Source organism: Chrysemys picta, chromosome 1 (genome assembly GCF_011386835.1).
Source record: "Chrysemys picta bellii isolate R12L10 chromosome 1, ASM1138683v2, whole genome shotgun sequence".
In the NCBI taxonomy this organism is placed as follows: domain Eukaryota; kingdom Metazoa; phylum Chordata; order Testudines; family Emydidae; genus Chrysemys; species Chrysemys picta.
Genome location: NC_088791.1, coordinates 93,629,487 through 93,650,156, shown reverse-complemented (window position 1 = coordinate 93,650,156; position 20,670 = coordinate 93,629,487). Strand labels below are relative to the sequence as shown.

Here is a 20,670-nt window from a genome sequence, read left to right as displayed (position 1 = left end):
GACTATTCAGTGTCTGGCTTCTCCAGTGCATGCCAAGTCACTCTTTGCCATCCTGACCTGAGTGCTAACTTTGCTTTCTCTCCGTGTGCTGTCATAAATAAGGCTAAAGGTTTCTAAATACAGTGAACTGAAATGCTTAGCACGGATTGCCTGAGAGCAGAATATGCTTATGTGCTGTGGGGATACACAAAGTCCATTCCAGAGGGCAGTTCCATTTCAACCCTCCTGGCATAGGACATGCCCAGGGACTCCATTCTAGCAGAGGTGGCAGTGCTGAAATCCAGATAGGTTTTTTTTCTCCTTCCATGGGGCTGCACCCATTTCAAGGTGCCACAAAAAGCCAGGACTTTCTCCCACCTTCACCTGGAATTTAGCAGGTGAAGCTTAGTGAGGTAAAATATTTCAGTCCTCAAACTGACTAAAACTGAAATAATTTCCTTCACCACCTTCCACAAAGCCCCATAGTAATGGACTTGTGAAATGAATGACATCCTGGCTGCAAAACGAAAGATTACTTGGGACATTGGGTCGCTATAGCACCCTCTCAGGCCTACCTCTTTTCCTGACTTTCAGTGATACAACTGTCCACCAGTTCTTTTAAAAGTTATCTTTTGTGCCTTTCCATGTCCCTTTCTCCTCCTCTTCCCAATCCCTGCCCTCAATGGGGGCAGGGAGCAAGGAGAAGTGAGGTGGATCAGAGGCTGTGACGCCTCACTATTGAGAAATTTTAGTTTGACCCCTGTGTAGAACATGAGCACCACATAGTTAGAGAACGGGTCTCTTTTCCAATTATTTTGACTGGTCTCTTGCCACCTTCTTCAACTTGCCCCATTCAAGTCCAGTAGTCCCTTGCTGATGATGACAATAATTAACACCTACCTCTTAGGCGATGATGCATTTGGTAATGTCAGTCTGCCTCCCTTACGTCCACAACCAGATGGCCTTCAGGATTAGAGCCAAGTCCACCTGTGCAGACATGTGAGGTTAACTGCCTCTGGTAGTCTCCACTCTGTGTGCATAGGCTACGTAAGTGTGCAGTGCAATCAGGCTATGGAAAGAGGAGATTATTCTGTCATCCAGAACATAGACAGCTGGATGTGTGACGACCAGGAGACTGTAAAATAATTTGGTCACTGGATACAAGGGTGTCAAATGCCACAAGACATATAAGTCTCTTAGGCCATGTCTACCCTGAAAAATTAAGTCAACCTAACTTATGGCAGCATAGAGCAGTTGCAGTAATTATATCTCTTGTATGGGTCTACACTTTGCTGCTTGTGTCAGTGGAGTGTGTCCTCACCAGGAGCGCTTGTATCGATTGTACTGTCAGTGTGGAGCATTGTGGGATGGCTCCTGAAAGCCAGTAACACAACAGTCGACATAAGCAATACCATGTTGACCCTGTGCTGACTTAACTTCGTCGACCATGAGTCTACGCTGCTTGTGGAGATGGAGTGATTAAGTTGGTTTAGTGGGGCAGTTACATCAGTGGGAATTTAAGCATAGACACTTCCGTAGTTAGGTCGACGTAAGCTACCTTGTGTCGACCTAACTCTGTAGCACAGACCAGACCTTAGAGACAGCTGGGGAGAAGTGGGTGATTATGGTACATTTTAGTAACAGTGATGTATGAATCTGTAGGAGAGAGGTCTTGGAAATGTAATCTACATTATTAGCAAGAAAGCCTAAAGTCAAGGCCTCACACTAGCCATTTCTAAAATACTATCAGCCTTATGTTCTGAGTCATCTAGGCAGGAAGAATTAAATGGATGAATGAAAAGACAGGGTAGAGAAGAGGGACCCAAGTTCTATTAGGTACTGGTGAAACTTTTGGGAAAAGGAGACCCTATTCTTAAGGAACAGCCTCCACCTTACATAGGAGCATAAATTTGCCATGTTGGATCAGGTTATTAGTCCACCAAACTTAGGTATCCAGCAGTAGCCAATCACTGATACCTCAGAAAATGGTGAAGGTGACCACCATCCTTCATGGACCATCTCAGTGATACAGTGCTGTATAAGGTGACCTTTGTGAGCCCTATGGTGACTGTGTTACACCTAGTTGCCATGATCTTAGCTTGCATAGTTGCAAGTGTTATCGATGTTCTTTTATCTCTTTAAAGTCCAGCCAGGCTATTTGATTCAATGCCCTCCCCCAACCCCAAAAAATCAGGGAATTCCAGAGATAAAACATTCACTGCATGAAGTAGCTTTTCCTTTTCTTGGTTCTACATTAACTAGCCACTAGTTACCATGTGAATGCGTCTTCTGGGACAGGGCAAGTAGGAGAGAAGGTTCCGTTTTCACTAGACCCTCCAGTATTTTTGACAAGCCATTGCCTGGCTAAATGTTAATTTTCAGTCCTTCCTCATATGTAAGTAATTTCATTCCTTTAACCAAAAGGGAAACCGACTGCTGGCATTGAAAATGTATGTGGAGGGAGGGGGGGAGAGTCTTTAAACTGGGGGATTTGGGGAGAGAAGGAAATCTCGGGGAGAGTTGACTGGTCCTGAAGTATGTTCAGATCAGTCAGTGAAATCTGCTAGAGACAGAAGAAATTGAAGTGAAACTTTAGTGCAACATTCAGTAGTTAACAAGTCAGAAGTTGGATTGATGAGAATGAAGAACAATCCAATAAGGAAACAGCTTCCATGGAGTCACATAAAAATATGCACAGCTGTTAAAAATAAAAACAACCAGGAGCTGTACCCCCAGTGAACCTCTTAAAATCAAGAGTGGAACAGCAGGAATGGCGTGTGTGGAGAGGGGGGCTAGATGTACTGTAATGTGATGGGTGAGAATAATCAAAAGATTACCATAAACTCTGGCTATATACTACATGGTGAAAATAGGGTTTGTTGTGGATATGAGGGAGAGGGTGTGTGTTTCCAGAGACAATGTCAAAAGAGAATTTCTAAATAGAGGGTGCTTAGATTCTTCAGTGGTGGAAAAACCTTAGATAGTTTGTGAGATAGACTCTGTAAATACATACAGATACGATAGTGGTCGTGTACTACCACTAGCTCCCAAAGCTGAACCGTGGTGATGAATGCAGAAGGAAGAAATATCAGAGGTAAACAACTGTAGCATATTAATAAGAGGTGATTTGCTGGTTGATAAACTGGTTGATTGTCATACTGGCACATAGTGTGCAAGAATAATTTCTTTGTGGATTCTTTCATTCTGTAGACTATGATGACAATAATTTGCACTTTATAATGCACCTTTTTATTTGTGATCTCAAAATGCATTAGAAAGAAGGTAAATACTTTACAGTTGGAAAAACTGAGACATGTAAACTTAATTGTGCTCTGTAACTGAAGGTGGAATTTGGCTGTAAGTTGCTCACTTAAGATCATATAGCAAGTCAGGACAGATGAAGGGATGGAACGCAGATCTCCCGATTCCCAGTTATCAGTACTAGATACTTCAATAGCCAAAGGTGAGTCTGAATGGGAAATGAAGCACTGACTGCCTTATGTGGCCCTGCAAATAATAAAATCAAGTGCAGTAATATAAATGCAACTGACCAGCTGCAGCTGTAAAATGAAACATGTAGAGTTTCAAATGTTCACTGGAAAGATTTATATGGGGACAATGCTTTCAGTGTCCCCGTGAACATAACGCATTCTAGCGGAGAGGGAGAGGGATCTTGTGGTTAAGGCACTGCAGTACAACTCAGGAGACCTGCGTTCAACTCCTCGCTTTGCCCCAGACTTCCTTTGTGACCTTGGGGAAGTCACTTAATCTCTCTATGCCTCAGCTTCTCGTCTGCAAAATGCAGATTGTAATACTTCCCATCACTCAACCTTTGTCCATCTTGTTTATTGAGATTCTAAGCTCTCCGGGCAGGCACTGTGTGTTTACTGTATGTTGGTACAGTACCCAGCACAATGGGGTCTTGATCTTGGTTGAGGCCCTCTTGGACTTACTGAAATACAGATAGCTAATAATAATGAACATAATTAATAATAATAATTAATGTGCACCCACTGTAACTTAAACTAATTGCTGAATCAGTCCCCAGCCCTTTCCAAACAGAACAGTGGCCATTATTATGGAGGCTTGAGCATGCTTCACTTTGTGATGACACTTTTCTTTAGGGCTGTGTCGGCCCTCAGAGGAAAGCAGTGTGGTCTAGTGAATATGGACTGGAAGTCAGGAACACCTGAGTTCTTATGTTGGCTTTGCCAGTGACTCACTGTGTGACCTCAGGTAAGTCACTAGGGACAACACTTTCGAAAGTGAGCTTTCATTTTAGGTGCCTTCATTTTTGGCTGCTTAAGGCTGAGGCATTTGGGCCCTGATCTTCAGAAGTGCAGAACACCCACAGCTCCTGTGGGCTTTGTTAGAGCTTGGGGTGCTCAGCACTTCTGAAAATCAGGCCCTACGTTTCGCATCTTGGATACCCAAAGTCAGAGACCATTTCTGACAGATTTAGGCTTAAATCTTCCTACCTCTTTCCCCACGTGTAAAATAGGGATACTATTTCCCTATGTCATAGGAGGTGTTGTGAGTGTTAGGTAATGTTTGTACAGGACTTTGAAGGAGCTGTAGATGACTAAATATTATTATGTGTCTCTAGGCCATGCAGCCCTGTTGCTGTGTGCTGTAGGGGTTGGCAGAGAGACAGAGATGTAAGAGGAGAATACCAGTATGTCGATTCACTCTCCAGGCGCTCTTTTCCCTCCTTACAATAGAGCAAGTTAAAATAAATTAATGTGTGTCTGTCTCCCCACCCCTACCCCTCCACATTATCCATTTCCCTTTAGGGAAGCTGTTCTTTACCTCTTTGTGTCCCAATGGAGTGATTAGCTGCTGCAGGGAGTCTGAGCAATTATGAGCCTGCCGTAGTTCCCTGTTTCCAGTTGCCTGCTGAATCAGATTTGCTCACTTGGTTGTTCTTCCAGACCCCAGGCGTGTGCCCCATACAACACTGCCAATTCCTGCAGCAGGTCCTTTGGGAACAGGAGCACAGGATTCTGGGATGCATCTGAGAAAGATCAGCTACAAGTGTTTAGAACAAGGGGAGACAGAGAGAAAAAAGGCTAAGACACCCCTTAGCTAGGGAGACACATCTAGAAAGGCTGAAAATAAATATGTTTTATTCAATGAGAGTCAATAATGAAAATGTATTGAAACAAATAGCAGGAGCTAGTACCAAGCCCTTTCTGCTTGTTCCCAGGCATTCCAGGTAGGTTGTGTGCAATTTCTTCAATGTAATTGAATACACAGTATACCCTTGACTTTATCTTTATTTACATGATATGTTCTTCCCTACACTGAATAAGAAACGCTATACAGAAATATGTGGTAGCGTAAGCACAATGCTCCAGATTCTGCGATGGCTCTTACAGGCAGCCCAGCCCAGGAGGTGGCTTTATTCCATCTTTGTACTTCCCTAATCCTGGACTGCTGCAGGGATGGGTGTGGCTGTGCTAGGGTGTGCAAACCCCACACCAGCTGAGAAGGGATTGATCAGAGCAGGAGAGCTCGATTAGCCCCACCTTGTTACACCTGGACGATGTGTCAGGCTCAGGGAGAAGTTGAAAGGAATGGTTCAGAATAATTAGGGGAAGCAGGAGAAGACCTAGGAGAGAGGTGGTCTGGAGTTCCCTCTCTGTGGAAAGGGCCTGACAGGAGCCAGGCAGAAGGGGAACCAAGGGAAAGCTACAGGAATTAAGTTAACTTCTGTGGTGGGTCTTGAAAAAGAGCAAGACTCCAGGAAGGGCAGCCCTGTGGGCTGGCACTCTGTGGAAGAGCAGCGAGTTGGGGAGACCTTAAGATGGACTAAAGGCTCAGGCCTTGGGTGGGCAGAAATTGCTTAGTTTGTATTTCGTCGAGTGGTTTTGTTTTGTTGAGGGACGTCCGGGAGACACCCTGGGATTGCTGCTCTGCAAAAAGAGTGAGGCTGAAGAGAGCCCAGGCAGGGCAGAAGACATTGTATTGATGATGATTATTTTGTCTGACATTTGTTGTTCGGAACAATGGCGGCATGGAAGGGGTGGAACTGTAGTGTGAGCTGGCCAGAGAGCTAACTCACCATTGTACCAGATCACTGAAGTGCCGAGGAGGAGGTCGAAGCAGAGTTGCTGAAACACCAAGTCATGCCACGACAGGGTGCTCTGGGAAGGTGAGTCTACAACAGTGGCACCCAGCATAAGTTAGCCCTGGGAGCTGCTCTAATTTATGGGTGTCTGAGGGCTGTCCTGCAGAGCACAGTCACTGGAGCAGAGTGTACTCTGGCTACACCCCTAGCCCAACCTTACACTGAAGCCTGTACTGGAGGGCAGCATAGCACTATCTACACTGCCCCTTTGTGGGGGGTATTGCCCAGCGTGGAGAGTGTGACAGCCCCTTCATGCTGCAGCAGGGGTCAAAATCTCTCCCTGGGTGTCATTACTGTTCTCTTAAGGGGGCTTCAAAATGTGATGGCCTTGTTATTGAGGATGGGCAATAGCCTTCCCTTTAAACCCATTCACTGTGGAATTGAAAGTTCAACTTGGTTCATGTTCCATTTACTTGGGGGAAAGAAGCAGAGAAGAAAAAAATCTGATAAAAGCTAGGAGGAAGAATGGACTAAAAAGAATGAAGACGAAACCGAGAGAGACTGGGGCGAGTGAAAAGGGGAAGGGGGAAACACCTAATGAAAAAATAAATGTATATGCAGTAGTTCCGTGTGCCACCCGAGTGCTTATGGGGCTTCTTCTAGCCCTTAAGTCAGTTTCTGCCTTTCAGGCGGACGAGCCCTTTTTCAAAGTCAAAACTTTCCATGATGCCCTTACATTTACTATAAAAGCCAAAACTGTATAAACAACAATAAGCCTGTGCCATTTGTGTGTTGTGAGAGGCTGAGAATACTTGAGCTTGAAGGGTAAGGATGTGCGGAGAGTAGGGGAGCAAGATTTTCTATGCTTTAGATTGTAATATAATTTTCGACGTCTCGCAGTCCCCCTTGATTGCCTTTCAGAATCCCCCGGGGGGTTGTGACCCACTGGTTGAAAAGCTCTGCATTACATAGCTGCTTCCCATTTGTGAGAGAGGCTTGGTGTAGGTTTTTAAAAACTGAATAATCTTTGAATTACGTGTCAGGGTTAAATTACAGGAAGAAAGGTTCATAACTTCAAATTAGCTACCTGAATCTGGAACACAGAGAGGGGTGCACGACTTCAGACTCCGTGAGGTTCCTCTATCCCTACTCATTAGCTCTAAAACCAACCAGGCCGCCTCGAGCACAAGCTCAGAATTTACCTTCAGGGCAACAAAGGTGCCTTAATTCCAGTTACAAGTGAGCTGACTAGTGATGGTAAGATAGCCCTACGTGCACATGCTCTGGCGCAGCCTTCATGGACACACATGACCCCCTGGCATTGATTCAACGCCTTATGCAGGACCAGTAGTCCTGTTGCTGGCTCTAGTTTCTAATGCTCTGATCCCTCTGTAGTAGCAGATACATCCTGACAGCTTCTTTCCCAGGTGGGGTAAGCCTCAGTGGATTCTGGAGTACTTCTCCTCCCACCCCCCGCCATAGATTATAAGGATACCACTGGTACTCCTGTGAGTGGAGGGAACATGAAGTAGGACCATCTCCTTTTCACCACAGTGCCCAGCACTGCTCTGTCATATGTAACATCCCTACAGACCATACTAGTGGCCTGTGCATTTGGCTTGCAGCACTGACATTTCACTCTGCTATTTCCCAGCTTCCTTCCTGCTTTCTGTCCTGCATATCACTCTCATTATCTTGTGCTGCTCTCCCACTGCATGTGCTTCTCTCTGTTTTGCTCTCCCCATGCAGCAGGCTCCCTTATGGATGCTGGGAATTTCTCGGACATGGGGTGGGGTGGCGGCAGATTTTTAAAGGTATTTAGGTGCCTACAGATGCAGACAGGTGCCAAGATGCTTTTAACCCCCCCCCCCCCCCCAAGTGCCTAACTGCATCTTTGGGTGCTTAAATACCTTTAAAAATCTGGCCTTGGCTGCCTGCCTAAAGGAAGAGCAGCTTCTCTTCTTCTTTACACTGGTTCCTTTCATGCAGCTTCCCCCGGGTTGAGGGGAAGGAGAGATTGAAAGAGACAGAGCAGAAGAGAGATTGAAGTGGGGAGGGTAGAGAGAGAAGCATCTAAATGAAAGAGGAGAAAAAATAGGATAAGGGGATAAAAATTACGGTAAATTGTGTACAGGAAAATATTGAAGGAAAAAAATAGAGAGACTGAAAGAGAGAGAGAGAGAAACCTAGGAGTGCTGACTAGGAGGTTAGGGTATTGAACTTGGAATTAAGAGACCTGGGCTCTGTTCCTGTTCTGCCACTGACCTGCTGAGTGACCTTGGGCAAGTCAGTTTCCCTCTCTGCCTCTGTTTCCCCTACCACACGTTGTATGTCTTGTCTGTTGAGATTAAACTTTTTGGGGCAGGGACTGTCTCTCACTATGTTTGTCTAGTGTCCATCACAATGGGGTCCTGATCTTGTTTGGGGCTCTGTACACTACTACAGTACAAATAATATACAATAATAGTGTCCAGGATGCTAAACTTCAAGAAGTGGGAATTGAAAATATTAAGGCATTAGAAATGGACTGAAGGGAAAAGCTAGGAAACGTAAAGCCCATAGAGTCATTATGGAGACTGATAGAAACCTAATTAGGGTCCCATTCCTGTTAAATTTGGCTGAAATCAGAGTTACCCCACAGTTGAATGTGGGCCTCCAAAAGTTCCTTAAAAAAAAAAAAAAAAAGCAAAATGGAGGGAATCCTGTTCATTAATTTAGATCACCATGTGCAGCAATTTATTCATACCAAAATGGTATCCTTTAAACAATGAAATCCAGCATAAGAAAGGCTAATAGAAGGAACTTAAACTTTGGCAGGTAAAATGTCCAATGGAGATTAAGAGGCTAAGAAGAGATTTGAAGAGCAAATAGCAAAGATATTAAGACAGATAATAAGAAAACCTTTAAATACACTAAAAGTAGGAAGCCAGTACCAGAGTCAGGATCTGCTAGGCCACCGGGGTCTGCAGAGGGCAGTCGTTCACAGGGGAGATAAGCTGGTTGCAGAGAAATGAAATGATTTCTTTGCATTGGTCTTTACCACTGAGAAGGATGGGAGAAATATCTATTTCAGGGTTAGTCTTTCCAGATAATAAAGCCAAGGGGAGGCCAGGAATGCAGGGATTTGTCCCTACCCCACTGACTGAGTTGATTGATCTTGTAAAGCACCTGCTGTTTCTTCTACCAGAGGAGCCGTGCAGATCCCACGGGCTAAGAATTCAAATGTTGTTCCTCAATTCTGCCCACACGCTTTCTAATAATAATAAGTTAATAATATATTATATCCCACATTTCTGTAGCACCTTCAGCCCAAAGCATTGTGCAATGTTTATATACTGATCATGACCCACCACTGAACTGCAGTTAGCTCTGTGGTGCAATGTAGCAGCTGTTTAACAGTGTGTAGCTTTCCTACACAACCATTTAGCACAAGAAGTGCAGAAGAATATTGTATTCAATAGAAACCACACAAGAAATTTTTAGGCCAGCAGAAAGTAATTACCTAAATCTGAATTTGGGAGGATACCAGAGCTAATAACCGTATTCATGGAAAAAGGACTGTAGGGTCTTTTAATATTCCCACAGGGTGAGGACCTTGATTGCATGTCTCATCTGGCAACATAGTGCTCTAACACTATTCTAGAGGGCATTGGTTCAGTACTGACTCATGGAAAACAGCACCTCCTGTTGAGTCACAAATGTCACTTCCTGCAACATTCTGGCTTTCTCTTGGAGGCCCCCATCCAAACACTGACCCAGCATCATGTTATGAGATTTGATGAGCACGGCCGGCTCCAGGGTTTTGGCCGTCCCAAGCAGCCAAAAAAGAAAAAAAAGCCGCGATCGCGATCTGCAGTGGCAATTCGGCGGGAGGTCCTTCGCTCCCAGTGGGAGTGAGGGACCGTCCGCCAAATTGCCGCCAAATAGCTGGACGTGCCGCCCCTCTCTGGAGTGGCCGTCCCAAGCACCTGCTTGCCAGGCTAGTGCCTGGAGCCGGCCTTGTTGATGAGGTCACAGCTTGAGGTGATGTGGCTTCAGCTCTGAACATTATGCCACCATAGGGAAGTGACAGCGTGTGTTCTCAAAGCTTCTAATGAAATGGGCACAGCTACAGGGTCACCATCTTCTTCCCCTTGAAGTGGGGAGGAGAAGGGACATCAGTGGAAAACCATTGAGCCAGAAACACAGACTTGAACTCTAGATTCTAGATCTGTTATCTATCTAGATTTGAACTTCATGGACCTGATTCTCCACACACATCAGAAGCGATGCATTGACTTCAATGAAAATACTCCTAATTTACATTGAATGAGACTTCTCATCTCGGTGTGTGGGGGGGAGGGGAGACGAAGACAGATAGGGACCAACCTCTGATCTGAATACTCCCAACATTTGGTTTAAAACCCAATTGCGTTCAGAATTAGTGTTCATGTGTTAGAGGTAGATTTGAACTATAAAATCTTGATCTGGATCCAGATCTGTGGTTTTCGGTCTGACCAGTCTGTAGAAGTTAGAAAATCCATTTCGACATGGTACTCTATTCAGTGTTGGAATCTGGCCTCTGATGCTGTTGCTTAGTTGGTTCTTTGATTTTATTTGAACTTCGTTGTCTCTTTTTATCTAATAAAAATAAGTGTTCAATGAAAAATGCAGTTTCAGCAAAAGTGAAATTTTCTGCAGGAAATTTAATTTTGTCAAAATTTTTCAATTTTCCATCAGCAAACCTGACCAAAAATCTCCCCTATAAGCCAGCCATATACTGTATCATAAGTCACCTGATTGAGTAGGCTGACTAGGGAATCCAGCCTAAGGGAAAGAATTAAGGCATGGGGCACCAGACTATAATTCCCATAAGGCACTGTGGCATCATAGGACAATGCAGTGTCTAGTCATACTGACTAGAAACCGAATGTTTCAATTCATGTCAACAAACTGAAACACTTCATTTCAGGAATGTCAGAAGGTTTCATTTAGATCAACAATGTTGAAACGTTTCAACATTTCCAATTGGACATTTTTGGAACTTTTCATGCTGTAAAAAATGTTGACTTTTCTATCCAATTTGAGATGAAAAAATTGGTGAACTATTGGAATTTTCAATGGGCAGTAGATTCTGATTATCACTCAGCTTTGCTGGTGAATCAGACTTGCGGATTAAGACGTAAGGGAACTGTGTTGCTGCTGCTTTGTTACATGCTTGTCCTATAGAAAGAGAGCATGGAGCAGATAAAGATGAGTGAGGATAAGAAAAAAAAAGGGTGAGGAGAACAAGAGTAGACACCTACCCAATGGCAAGTCTGCAAAGGGAAGACAGAAGGAAGATGAGGGGGCAGTGGAAAGAGAGAGCGAGAGAGAGAATTTCTTTCCCTGGAGCTACTGGTCTCTTTATCCTTCATAGCACAAGTCACTCCTCCCACTGTAAATGAAATATTAAGAGTCCTGCAGCAGCCACGTGTATCCCGCTGCCTCCCCCGGATCCTACATTAGGGGCATGTAGAGAGAGAGAGAGTGAGCCAGGGAAGAAATGCAGCTCTGCTCTCCAGTCCTGAGCAAGGCTATTTAGAGGGGAGGGAAGGAAAGTATAATCATCAGAAATCTGACTGATTGAAATGAAGTGGCTGTGAACCAAGCAAAAAGATGGTGGGGAGGGTAGGGGAGAGAGAGAGAAGCAGGGAAGAGAGGATGATGCTAAAGTGATTCTCATCTAGCTGGCAAAGTGCCCACAACTGCCTCCATGAAAGGCAGGGTGACAACTTCTCGTGAGCACTGCTGACTGGCAGGAATTCAAAGTGAGGAGGGGATGGGACTGTGTGTCACTATGTGGTGCTTGGGATGGGTTGCACATGTCTCTGTGTTTTGGGTCGTATGTCTCCATGGGGCCTACAGCTTCCACTACTGTTCCAGTCCTAGAGCAACTCTGCCAATGTAGTGCCCACTGTTATCATTGTAGAATCCCTACAATCTCCTTTTAGCTAGCTTCTTCTTCCCATAGGACTGGAAAAATTCAGTTACTGTGGCTGGCCAGTCACTGGAGCTAAATTTCCCTGACATAATCCCAATAGAGGTCTGCCAAGAATGAATTTAGCCCAAGAGGTTTTGGGAGTGGGCTGACGCAAGGTATATAATGGGGAGAGGGCTGGAAATTTAGCAGGACATCACCCCAAGGAGCATAGTGTTCTCCATGGAAACTTATCTATATTTTAAATTGTCTGGGGTCTCAGCCAGTAGGAAACTTTCTGGGTTTGATGCTCTCTCATGAGCTATAAAGTGGACTCTGGTTTAGGGAGAGCAGTGAAGTGGGCCATGCCTGCAAAATGCATAACACTTGGACTTCACTTAGTTTTGTTTTTTGTCTAGGAGAAACAGAAGTGATTATGGCTGATAGTAACCCATTTTGGGCCACATTTTCCCTCCTATTGTTACTTGTCCTATGGTAATTTAAACCAAATGATTTCCCAGTGTCACAACATTGCCATGTTTTCAGTTTCATCTCATGGTCTCACATGGTGTGTTAGTTATCATCGTGTATTTTCATGACCTACAGATGCCTAAAATAAATGAAGATGTCTTTAATTATCCCACACGCTAAGTCTTAGAGGACTGATCTGGAAAATCCAGGAGCGGTGCCAGAGTTTTTGCCGCCCTAGGCGGCAGCGCTCCTCCTCTGAGCATTCAGCGGCGGGGGTCCTTCCGCTCCGCGTCTTCAGGGCAATTCGGCGGCGGGTCCCAGAGTGAGTGAAGGACCCGCCACCGAATTTCCGCCGAAGACCCGGAGTGGAAGGTCCCCCCGCTGCTAAATTTCCTCCGAGGATGGCAAAAGGCCGCCCCCCAAATCCTGCTGCCCTAGGCGACCGCCTAGGGTCGCCTAGTGGAAGCGCCAGCCCTGGAACAATCCAAGGTGTCCCATACTTTTTAAGACAGGCAGTGATCCTTTTATAGCCCAAGTTGGTGTCCTATACATCCCCTAAAGTAGACTTCAGCTTCCCATTTCCAACACCACCCTGACTGGTTGAGAGCAGAAGTTAAAGGACAATTAGCCGTTTGGCCGATGCTCCAGAGAGTGTGGGCTGTCCAGCTGCTAGGAAATCAATAGATAAGAGGATGAGGGAAGGAGATAGATGACTGGCACTGTGAATTGTCACTGAAGTTGAAAGCCAACAAATGTAGAACTGATAAAAGGGACATACTTCTCAGGCAAAGCCTAATAAACCTGGATCTGGAACCTATAATAGGACTGGCTGCTTCCTGAGCGCCCCCTTGTGGCCAGAGGTCACTCTCTGGCATCCTGCCTCTCTTTCCTCCTCTTCAAGGCCCCTGAATAATTTACTCAGTCCAAAGGTAATCAAATCACTCCCCTTCTGGGGGGTCCAATTTATTTAGTCATCTGGTTACACACTGGCTCTCCAGGCCCCAACCCCAGTTCAGTGTCTCTCTCCCCTTAGGTAAGGAAGCATCCAGCCCTTCTTCCCAGAGATGGGTCCCAGTTCAAAGGTCTCCTCCCAAGTAGGAGTTTGATGCCCCCAAACCCCATTCAGTGTCTCTTTACTCTTAAGTAGGGAGTTCCCAGCCCTTCTTCCCAGAGCTGGATCCTAATCACAGTCACTTGGAGGCTTTACCTGGCTGGAGTTCAGGCTCCTGGCTCTGATTACTTAATTCCCCTGGTAGGAGCCTTTCTCACTCCTTGAGGTTCCTCTTTCTGTGTATCTTCCTGCTGCCCTCCATCAGGTTCCATCCAGGCTGCTAATGTGGCACAGTAGGGCTGTAGCAGTTTCTTCAGTAATAGGGGTTGGCTGCCCTCAGGCCTCCAGCCCATAAGGGGCAAGCCATCCTGTTACAGAACTCATGCTACAAGACAGCACTGAGGCCAAGAGCTTAACAGGATTCTGAAAGGAGGAGACAGTTATATGGCTAATGAGAGCAATCCATGGGTATGGGAGACTGGACAAAAAAAATTTAAATGAGCGATATAAACCCTTTAAGTTTCAGGGTATGAATCAACTCTAACTGACAGTGGTTAGGAAGAAACTTCCCCTGAGGGCAAGTTATTACAGAATTGTTCACTACAGGTTTTCTTGCACCTTCCTCTGAAGCGTCTGTTGCTGGCCTCTGTCAGAGAGAGGATGCTGGACTAGACATGAAGCTGATATGATCCATTTTGACAATGTCTGTGTTCCTGTTTTCATTTCCTAAGCCCACCTATAGCGACAGGCCTTGTTGTGAAAGTGTGTTGTCACTTCTCCATCCCTTTGGGATCCAGAACTCAGAACGAGAAGGGGAGCAATGACAGGAGAAGGAGGGATTGGAGCAGAGAGAGAGGGATGGGAGAGGAACAGCTAGGGAAAAAGAGAAATGGGTGGGGGAGAAAGAGGGAAAATTCACTTGTAATTAGAAGACTTGAACTTCAAAAAAGTTAATTAGTAATGAAACTTCTGACTGAATGATGCAGATTTTGAATACCAGCTTTGTCAGCAGTTGAAATTAATTACAGGCTCAGGCGCAAGAGAAGGGGAGAGAGCAGAGAGGGAGGGGGAGACGTTGCAGAAGTGAAGATTATAAACCTGGTTCTAGGCTGTTGCCGTGGTGACTGGAGACAGTCCTTGTGGCTGACAGTGGTGACACATTGAAGGCAGCAGGTAGTTATAATTACCCCCTTCCATAGACTCAAGTTGACAGTGACCCCTCCCGATTCCGAGCGGGAGATGCTCCATTTTTCTCATCAGACTTTCTCTCTCTCAACTGCAGCTACAATGGGTCTTTTGGAGACCCACCTGCACTGAAAGGAAAACTACAGAGTGACAAGGGCGGGAGCCTTTTTTATGTCATTTTAACCACAAGGATGCTCAACAATGTCACCAGGGAAACCTGGATGGCATCTACAAACTTTCAGAGAGCCAATTTCTAAAAAGGGGAGGGGAAATCTAGTATTGCCAACCCCAAGTGTCCAAAAATCAAAAGTCAGGCCTCAAAAATCAGGTGGTTTTAAAAAATAACAGATGTGGGGTATTTCTGTAGGCACCGACTCCCTGGGTGCTCCAGGGCTGGAGCACCCATGGGAAAAAAAATAGTGGGTGCTCAGCACCCACCGGCAGTCTCCCGATCAGCTCCTCCCCATCCCCCGCAGCGCCTCCCACCTGCCGCAGATCAGCTGCTTTGCGGCATGCAGGAGACACGGTGGGGAGGGAGAGGAGCAAGGGCAAGGCACGCTCAGGGGAGGGGGCTGGAAGAGATGGGAGCAGAAAGAGGAGGGGCAAGGGTTGGAGCTTGGGGGAAGGGGTGGAATTGGGGCGGGGCCTGGGGCAGAGCGGGGGTCGAACACCCCCCAGGAAAGGACAAAGTCGGCACCTGTGGATATTTCTATTTGCCTTCTGGTGTTTGGGTCTTTAGGGTTCATATTTTTAAGCTTTTCTCCGCAACCATGAGGGCTAGAAATTTTTTATTATTTATGAAAACTGAGATTCTCATGTAATCCATGGCTTCGGGAGCTAGGGCTTTAAGAAAAACACCAAATATTGTGAGATCACAATAAAATCACGATAGTTGTTAAAACTGGGGAATCTATCGGTACTTAAGTGGCCCCATCAACATAGTATTTGAGCGTCTCATAATCTGTTCTGTGTTTATCCTCACAATACCGCTGTGAGGCAAGGCTGTGCTATTATCCCCTTTTACAGCTGGGGAACTGAGGCACAGGGCAACTAAATGATTTGCCCAAGGTCAGAGGAGGAAGCCCGGGGTAGAGCAGGGAAATCAACCTAAGTCTGCCCAGAATCAGGCTAGCACCCTAACCACTGGACCAGCCTTCTTACACCATTATAGAGATGTAACTGTCCAATTGTGGGACCAGTGATTAACCCATCTTGCCAATGGAGGGCACTATTCTTCTGTTTAAAAGTACAAGCAAACATTTACCGGGTGTCAAAACAATATAAAGCCATCTCATTAGAATGACCTGGCTGAAAGCAAAGCTTGTGGCTCCTAGTAGCTTGGTCAAAATGGTGGGGGCAAAAGGGGGCTTCCCTTTGATTTCTTTAGTGAAGCTACTGCTGACACCCCCACAACAAGATCACCCAGTTCCAGCCTCTAGTGCTGTAATCATCTACCTTTCAGCCAGTCTTATCCAGAGGGACGCCCATGCCAGAGAGAACACTCCATCTCTTAGCAGGTAGAGCAGGGGACAGTTCAGCTTAAACTCATGCTATATATGCAGTTAAATAATGTCCCTTGCTTCCAAAATGCCCCCATGAACCACCCAAGATCAACTGGTCAGAGACAGATGTCATGACTCATTCCTATCCTCTCTTCTGGATGAACACCAGTCTGTCGTAAATGGACCCAACTCCTGGGCCTGTGTGCCTCTGAGCTGCCCTGGGTCTGGGCAGTGACTGATTACTGTTCCTAGCTCTATCTCTCTCAAGCACATGTCCAGGTGCAGGCCCCATGTCCGCCACACTTGTTGGGCAGTGGGACCCTGCAGTCCAGTTACCTACACCCCAGAACTGGTGTCGCATCCCTCTGTTGTTTAGACCTGTTTACCCCAGAGTCCACCTGGTTGTGGGTGCTCTGGTTTCTAGTCAAATCCTTCAGGGACAATGTGGCAGGAAAGCAAGGAATACAAGCTCAACAAAAGCACACTAGAGAGTTACAGATCTATTCAAAACAAACTCCTGAATGCAACCCCCCCCATGTCTGATTTCACCCATCCTATGAACTCTGGGTTTGGTCCTAGTCAGGCAGACATTTTGGCCTGGTCTTGGTCTTCTTTCATGTCACTCATGTCTGGCCTCGTGCTTAGAAAGGAACCCCTCTTTTAAAACAGTTTCTATCCCCCTTTTATGCATGTGCTTCAGGCAGCAGAGTTCTGAACTCCAGCTTCCTTCTCCCTGTCTTCTGTATAGAGAGACATTCAAAGTCAATGGCCCTACACAGAGAAAATCCATTGTTCCCGAAGGGGAGAGTCATTCAACATTGCTGGCTCTGTCATAGCTTCTCAGACAAAGACATTCCACTAGATGTTAAGCCCCTCTTACAAAATGGCTCCTCTAATCCACAAAGGAAGTTGCAATACAACATGAAGGTCACAATACAAAGTAGAGCCCCTGAAACAAAATGGAACCTACAGTTCGACACAGACACGTGTCATAATGGGTTCCTGGTAGAGAACAGTTTAGCAGATGAGAAATGAGAAAAGTCCTCATTTCCTTGTGTATGCAGGAGCATGTTGTCTTCAAGGCCATGAAAATGGAGGGAGAACCAGCAAACTGTGGAGAAGCAGACGAATGACAAACAACCCTTTCAACCCTCACCGCCTCCTTCCAACAAAGTACAAAGCAATAACAAACTGTTTCTGTCTGCAGCAAGGGCAGACTGGGGGCAAAATGCAGGACAAGGCATCTCTAGCTTAGATCCAGCTTAGCCCCTCCACAGGGGGTGAAGATAGGCATAGCCCATGCACCAGGCTGGTGAGTAGGAAGAGAAGTGGAGACTATCCTAGAAACAAGGGGAGGGAGAGAGAGAACTAACCCAGGAAATAGACAGATGCCAATATAGGAAGAGAGGATTGGTGGAACAGGGATGGAGGAATCAGGGATAGGAGAGGGGCAAAGAAAGGAGATGTTGCACAGTTAGGAAAAGGGGTGCTTTTCAAAGCAAAGGAGGGTCAAGAGAGTAGGAAGATGATGCACAAGAAGAAAAAGAAAAATGGGAGAGAATAGGGCTGATGCAAACCCCATTGGAATCAATGGGAATCTTTCCATTCCATTCGATCGGGTCCTTAAAGAAGTGATAGGGAGAATAAAAGACACACACACTCAGAGTTGACAGGGTGAGTGTATTTGATTCATGTCCATATACTTTATGTTTGCAGTGTTGGTTCCAGGATATGAGAGACAAGGTAGGATAGGTAGTTTATTTTTTTGGATCAGCTACTGTTGATGGAAGGGACAAGCTTTTGAGCTTCACAGAGCTCATATCTTCCACCAAGAGCAGCTGGTCTGATAAAAGAGGTTACCTATTCTTCCTCATCTCTCTCATACTTCATAACATTTTCCTGGCAGGCAGGCAGTTTGTTTTAAAACTTGGTGGTAAAAGAATCTGTTCATACAATAGTAAGCAGAAAGGACCTTCCTGATGTGGCTGTGAGGGGTGGGCAGGCAGGAGCCAGTGAATGGTGGGGGGCAAAACTGGGGAAGGGACCAAGTGAAGCTTAGGGAGGGAGCTAAATAGGGCCCTGTGTGCATTACCTTCTACTAAGCCTGGTGCTGGCCTCCCAAGGGAGCATAGGAGGAATGTGTTCTTTGAACTGCCTTTGAGCATGATTGAGACACAGCTCAGCCAGTGCCCTTGCTGAGCATTTGTCTGATGTCATGACAAAAGGAAGCTGACTGCTGCTCCTGTTCTTTGGTGAGGGCAGTGGAGGAGAAGGAAGGGAATCCATAGTCCTCCATCACAAAGAGTGCAGGTTTGATGTGCTTCCCTGTCACATGTCAGTCAAGGAAGAGCCCTACAAAACAAACTACAGGGCTTGAAATCTTCTTGAGACATGACAGAAGTCTAGGCCACCATTTTGCGTTCACTTATGTAAGGACCGAGAGACCACGACATGAGATTGCTCTTTAATAATGGACTTTTCAGCTCTGGTAGTTAAAAGAAAACTATTTGGTCCTGTTGATGCTACAGCATGTCCTTGCACCCCTGGGAGTCTGAGCAAGGTGTCACTGGCGCATCCTGGCTCAGTTTTCCATCTCTCAGGTACAAAGCAATACAAAACAGACTTTTGTCCTTTAAAGCATGCCTCAGAGCCTCATTTATTGATAACAGAAAATGACATAAGTAAACCTGACTCTTAGAAACAGTCTCTAGTTCCTTCTGAACTCTTGCCCCCTCCACGTAGGATCACACTCTGGTTTCTTCTTTAGGCACTCCTCTTTTGGAAACCATCTCAAGCCCTTGCCTTCCGGGTACATCTGTTCTTCTCCCTTCCAGCCTGGAGAACAGTCACTCCTTCAGGTTGTCTTTCAGGCATCTGTTCCCTCCCTGGGAACAGCCTCTCTCACAGTTGCCATTTAGTTACAAGCCAAGCTTCTCCTCTCTACCGGCACTTTCTTCTTCCTGTCAGGGAGCCTTATAGGAAGCAGTTGCTCTACTGCTAATTGTCCATTAACTGGTTACTCCCAGATGGACTTCAGAAAACCACCATGGGCAAGTGAGGCCCTGATTCCCCTGGATTCCCCAGGCTCTAGGACTCTGTGAGGTGCGAAGGTCCCAGAGCACAGATTCCAGCCCGAGCCCATAAGTCTACACAGCGATGAAAAAGCCTCGCAGCTTAAGCCCAAATTGGCTGGCACAGGCCAGCAGTGGGATTTTCTTTTGTGTAGACATCCCCTTAAAGGACAGACACCCACTATAAAGGAGGGTTAGTATAAGTGAAATCCAGGCCCTAAGTCTGTTTAGTTGGGAAAGGAAAAGAATAAAAGGAGAGCGGTATATAATTCTGAAGGGTATAGAGAAGGTCATTCAAGCACTCCTGTTTACAGTGCCCCCTAATGTAGAAATGGAGCAGTACTTGATAAAATTAAAAGACAGTTCATTAAAAACAAATAGAAGGAAACACTTTTTAATGTAAAGTATAATTAGCCAGCGTAACTCACTGCTGCTGGCTATTATTGAAGCAGATATCTTACTTTTAAACAAAGGATTCAACATTTTTTATGAATAAGTGTATCATCTGCAGGGACACCAATGTAGCTAAGAAAACAATTACAAGGACTATCAATCCTCATGCTTCTGGGCATAAACTGATCACCAGCTGGGGTCAGGAACACAATTTTCCCCTGTGGTGATAGTATAGCACAATTAGGCACATCATGGAAGTTTTATCCAACATTGATCGCTGTTGGAGGCAGAATAACAGATTAGATAGACCATTGATCTGTTCCATTATGGAAGTTCCATGTTTCTAAGTTCTTATCAAGGAGAGAAAATGATTTCTAGGCTTTGAAACCTTAAGTTGTACTCTCCCCAGGAGAGACTCTTACTTCTAGGTTCCACTCCATTGCGTTGGATGAACCTTGTCCTCATATGCTGAAGACCTTTGCAGCTTTTGAGTGGAGGGCATGATGGAAATCTGTTTCTATCACACTGAAGTTGTAACAGTTCAGCAAACCACTGAAACAGGAAGTTGGTGTGTGTCTGTGTTTAACAATGGATGTTAATTTGCATAAATAGCCCACAATGCTTTGAGTTACTTGAATCTGTCCCCAAAATGAGTTTCAACTTGTTTTTTTTTCCTGGAATGAAATGGGAGAAGGAGGGTAAAGGATGGAGACAGAAAATATAGGGATCAATGACTTGGCTATTATATCACCTGGAATTTTGTTTTCTTTAAAGGTGTCTATTTTGTCATCCCAAGTTTTAGGTCAGTTGACCCTAGCTGAGTTTTCCTTGACTCTCTATTTTCCTTTGCACTTGGTTCGAGTGTGTCAGCATGATGGTGATTCTACTGAACTGTGTTACCCTGGGGATGTACCAGCCTTGTGATGATATGGACTGCCTCAATGACCGGTGCAAGATCTTGCAGGTAAGCAGTCTCCTGCCCTTTAATGGGAGAAGGTGCACCATTGGCT

At 45.5% G+C, this 20,670-nt stretch overlaps 1 protein-coding gene across 1 annotated transcript in view; it reads left to right on the top strand.

Annotated features, from left to right (window-relative positions):
• CACNA1I (calcium voltage-gated channel subunit alpha1 I) overlaps positions 1-20,670 on the top strand; it is a 286,236-nt gene that overhangs the window by 142,513 nt on the left and 123,053 nt on the right. Inside the window, exon 4 of the mRNA XM_005302537.3 lies at positions 20,513-20,624. Within this exon, the coding sequence (XP_005302594.3) occupies positions 20,513-20,624 (112 nt within the window). The remainder of the gene's footprint in view (positions 1-20,512; positions 20,625-20,670) is intronic.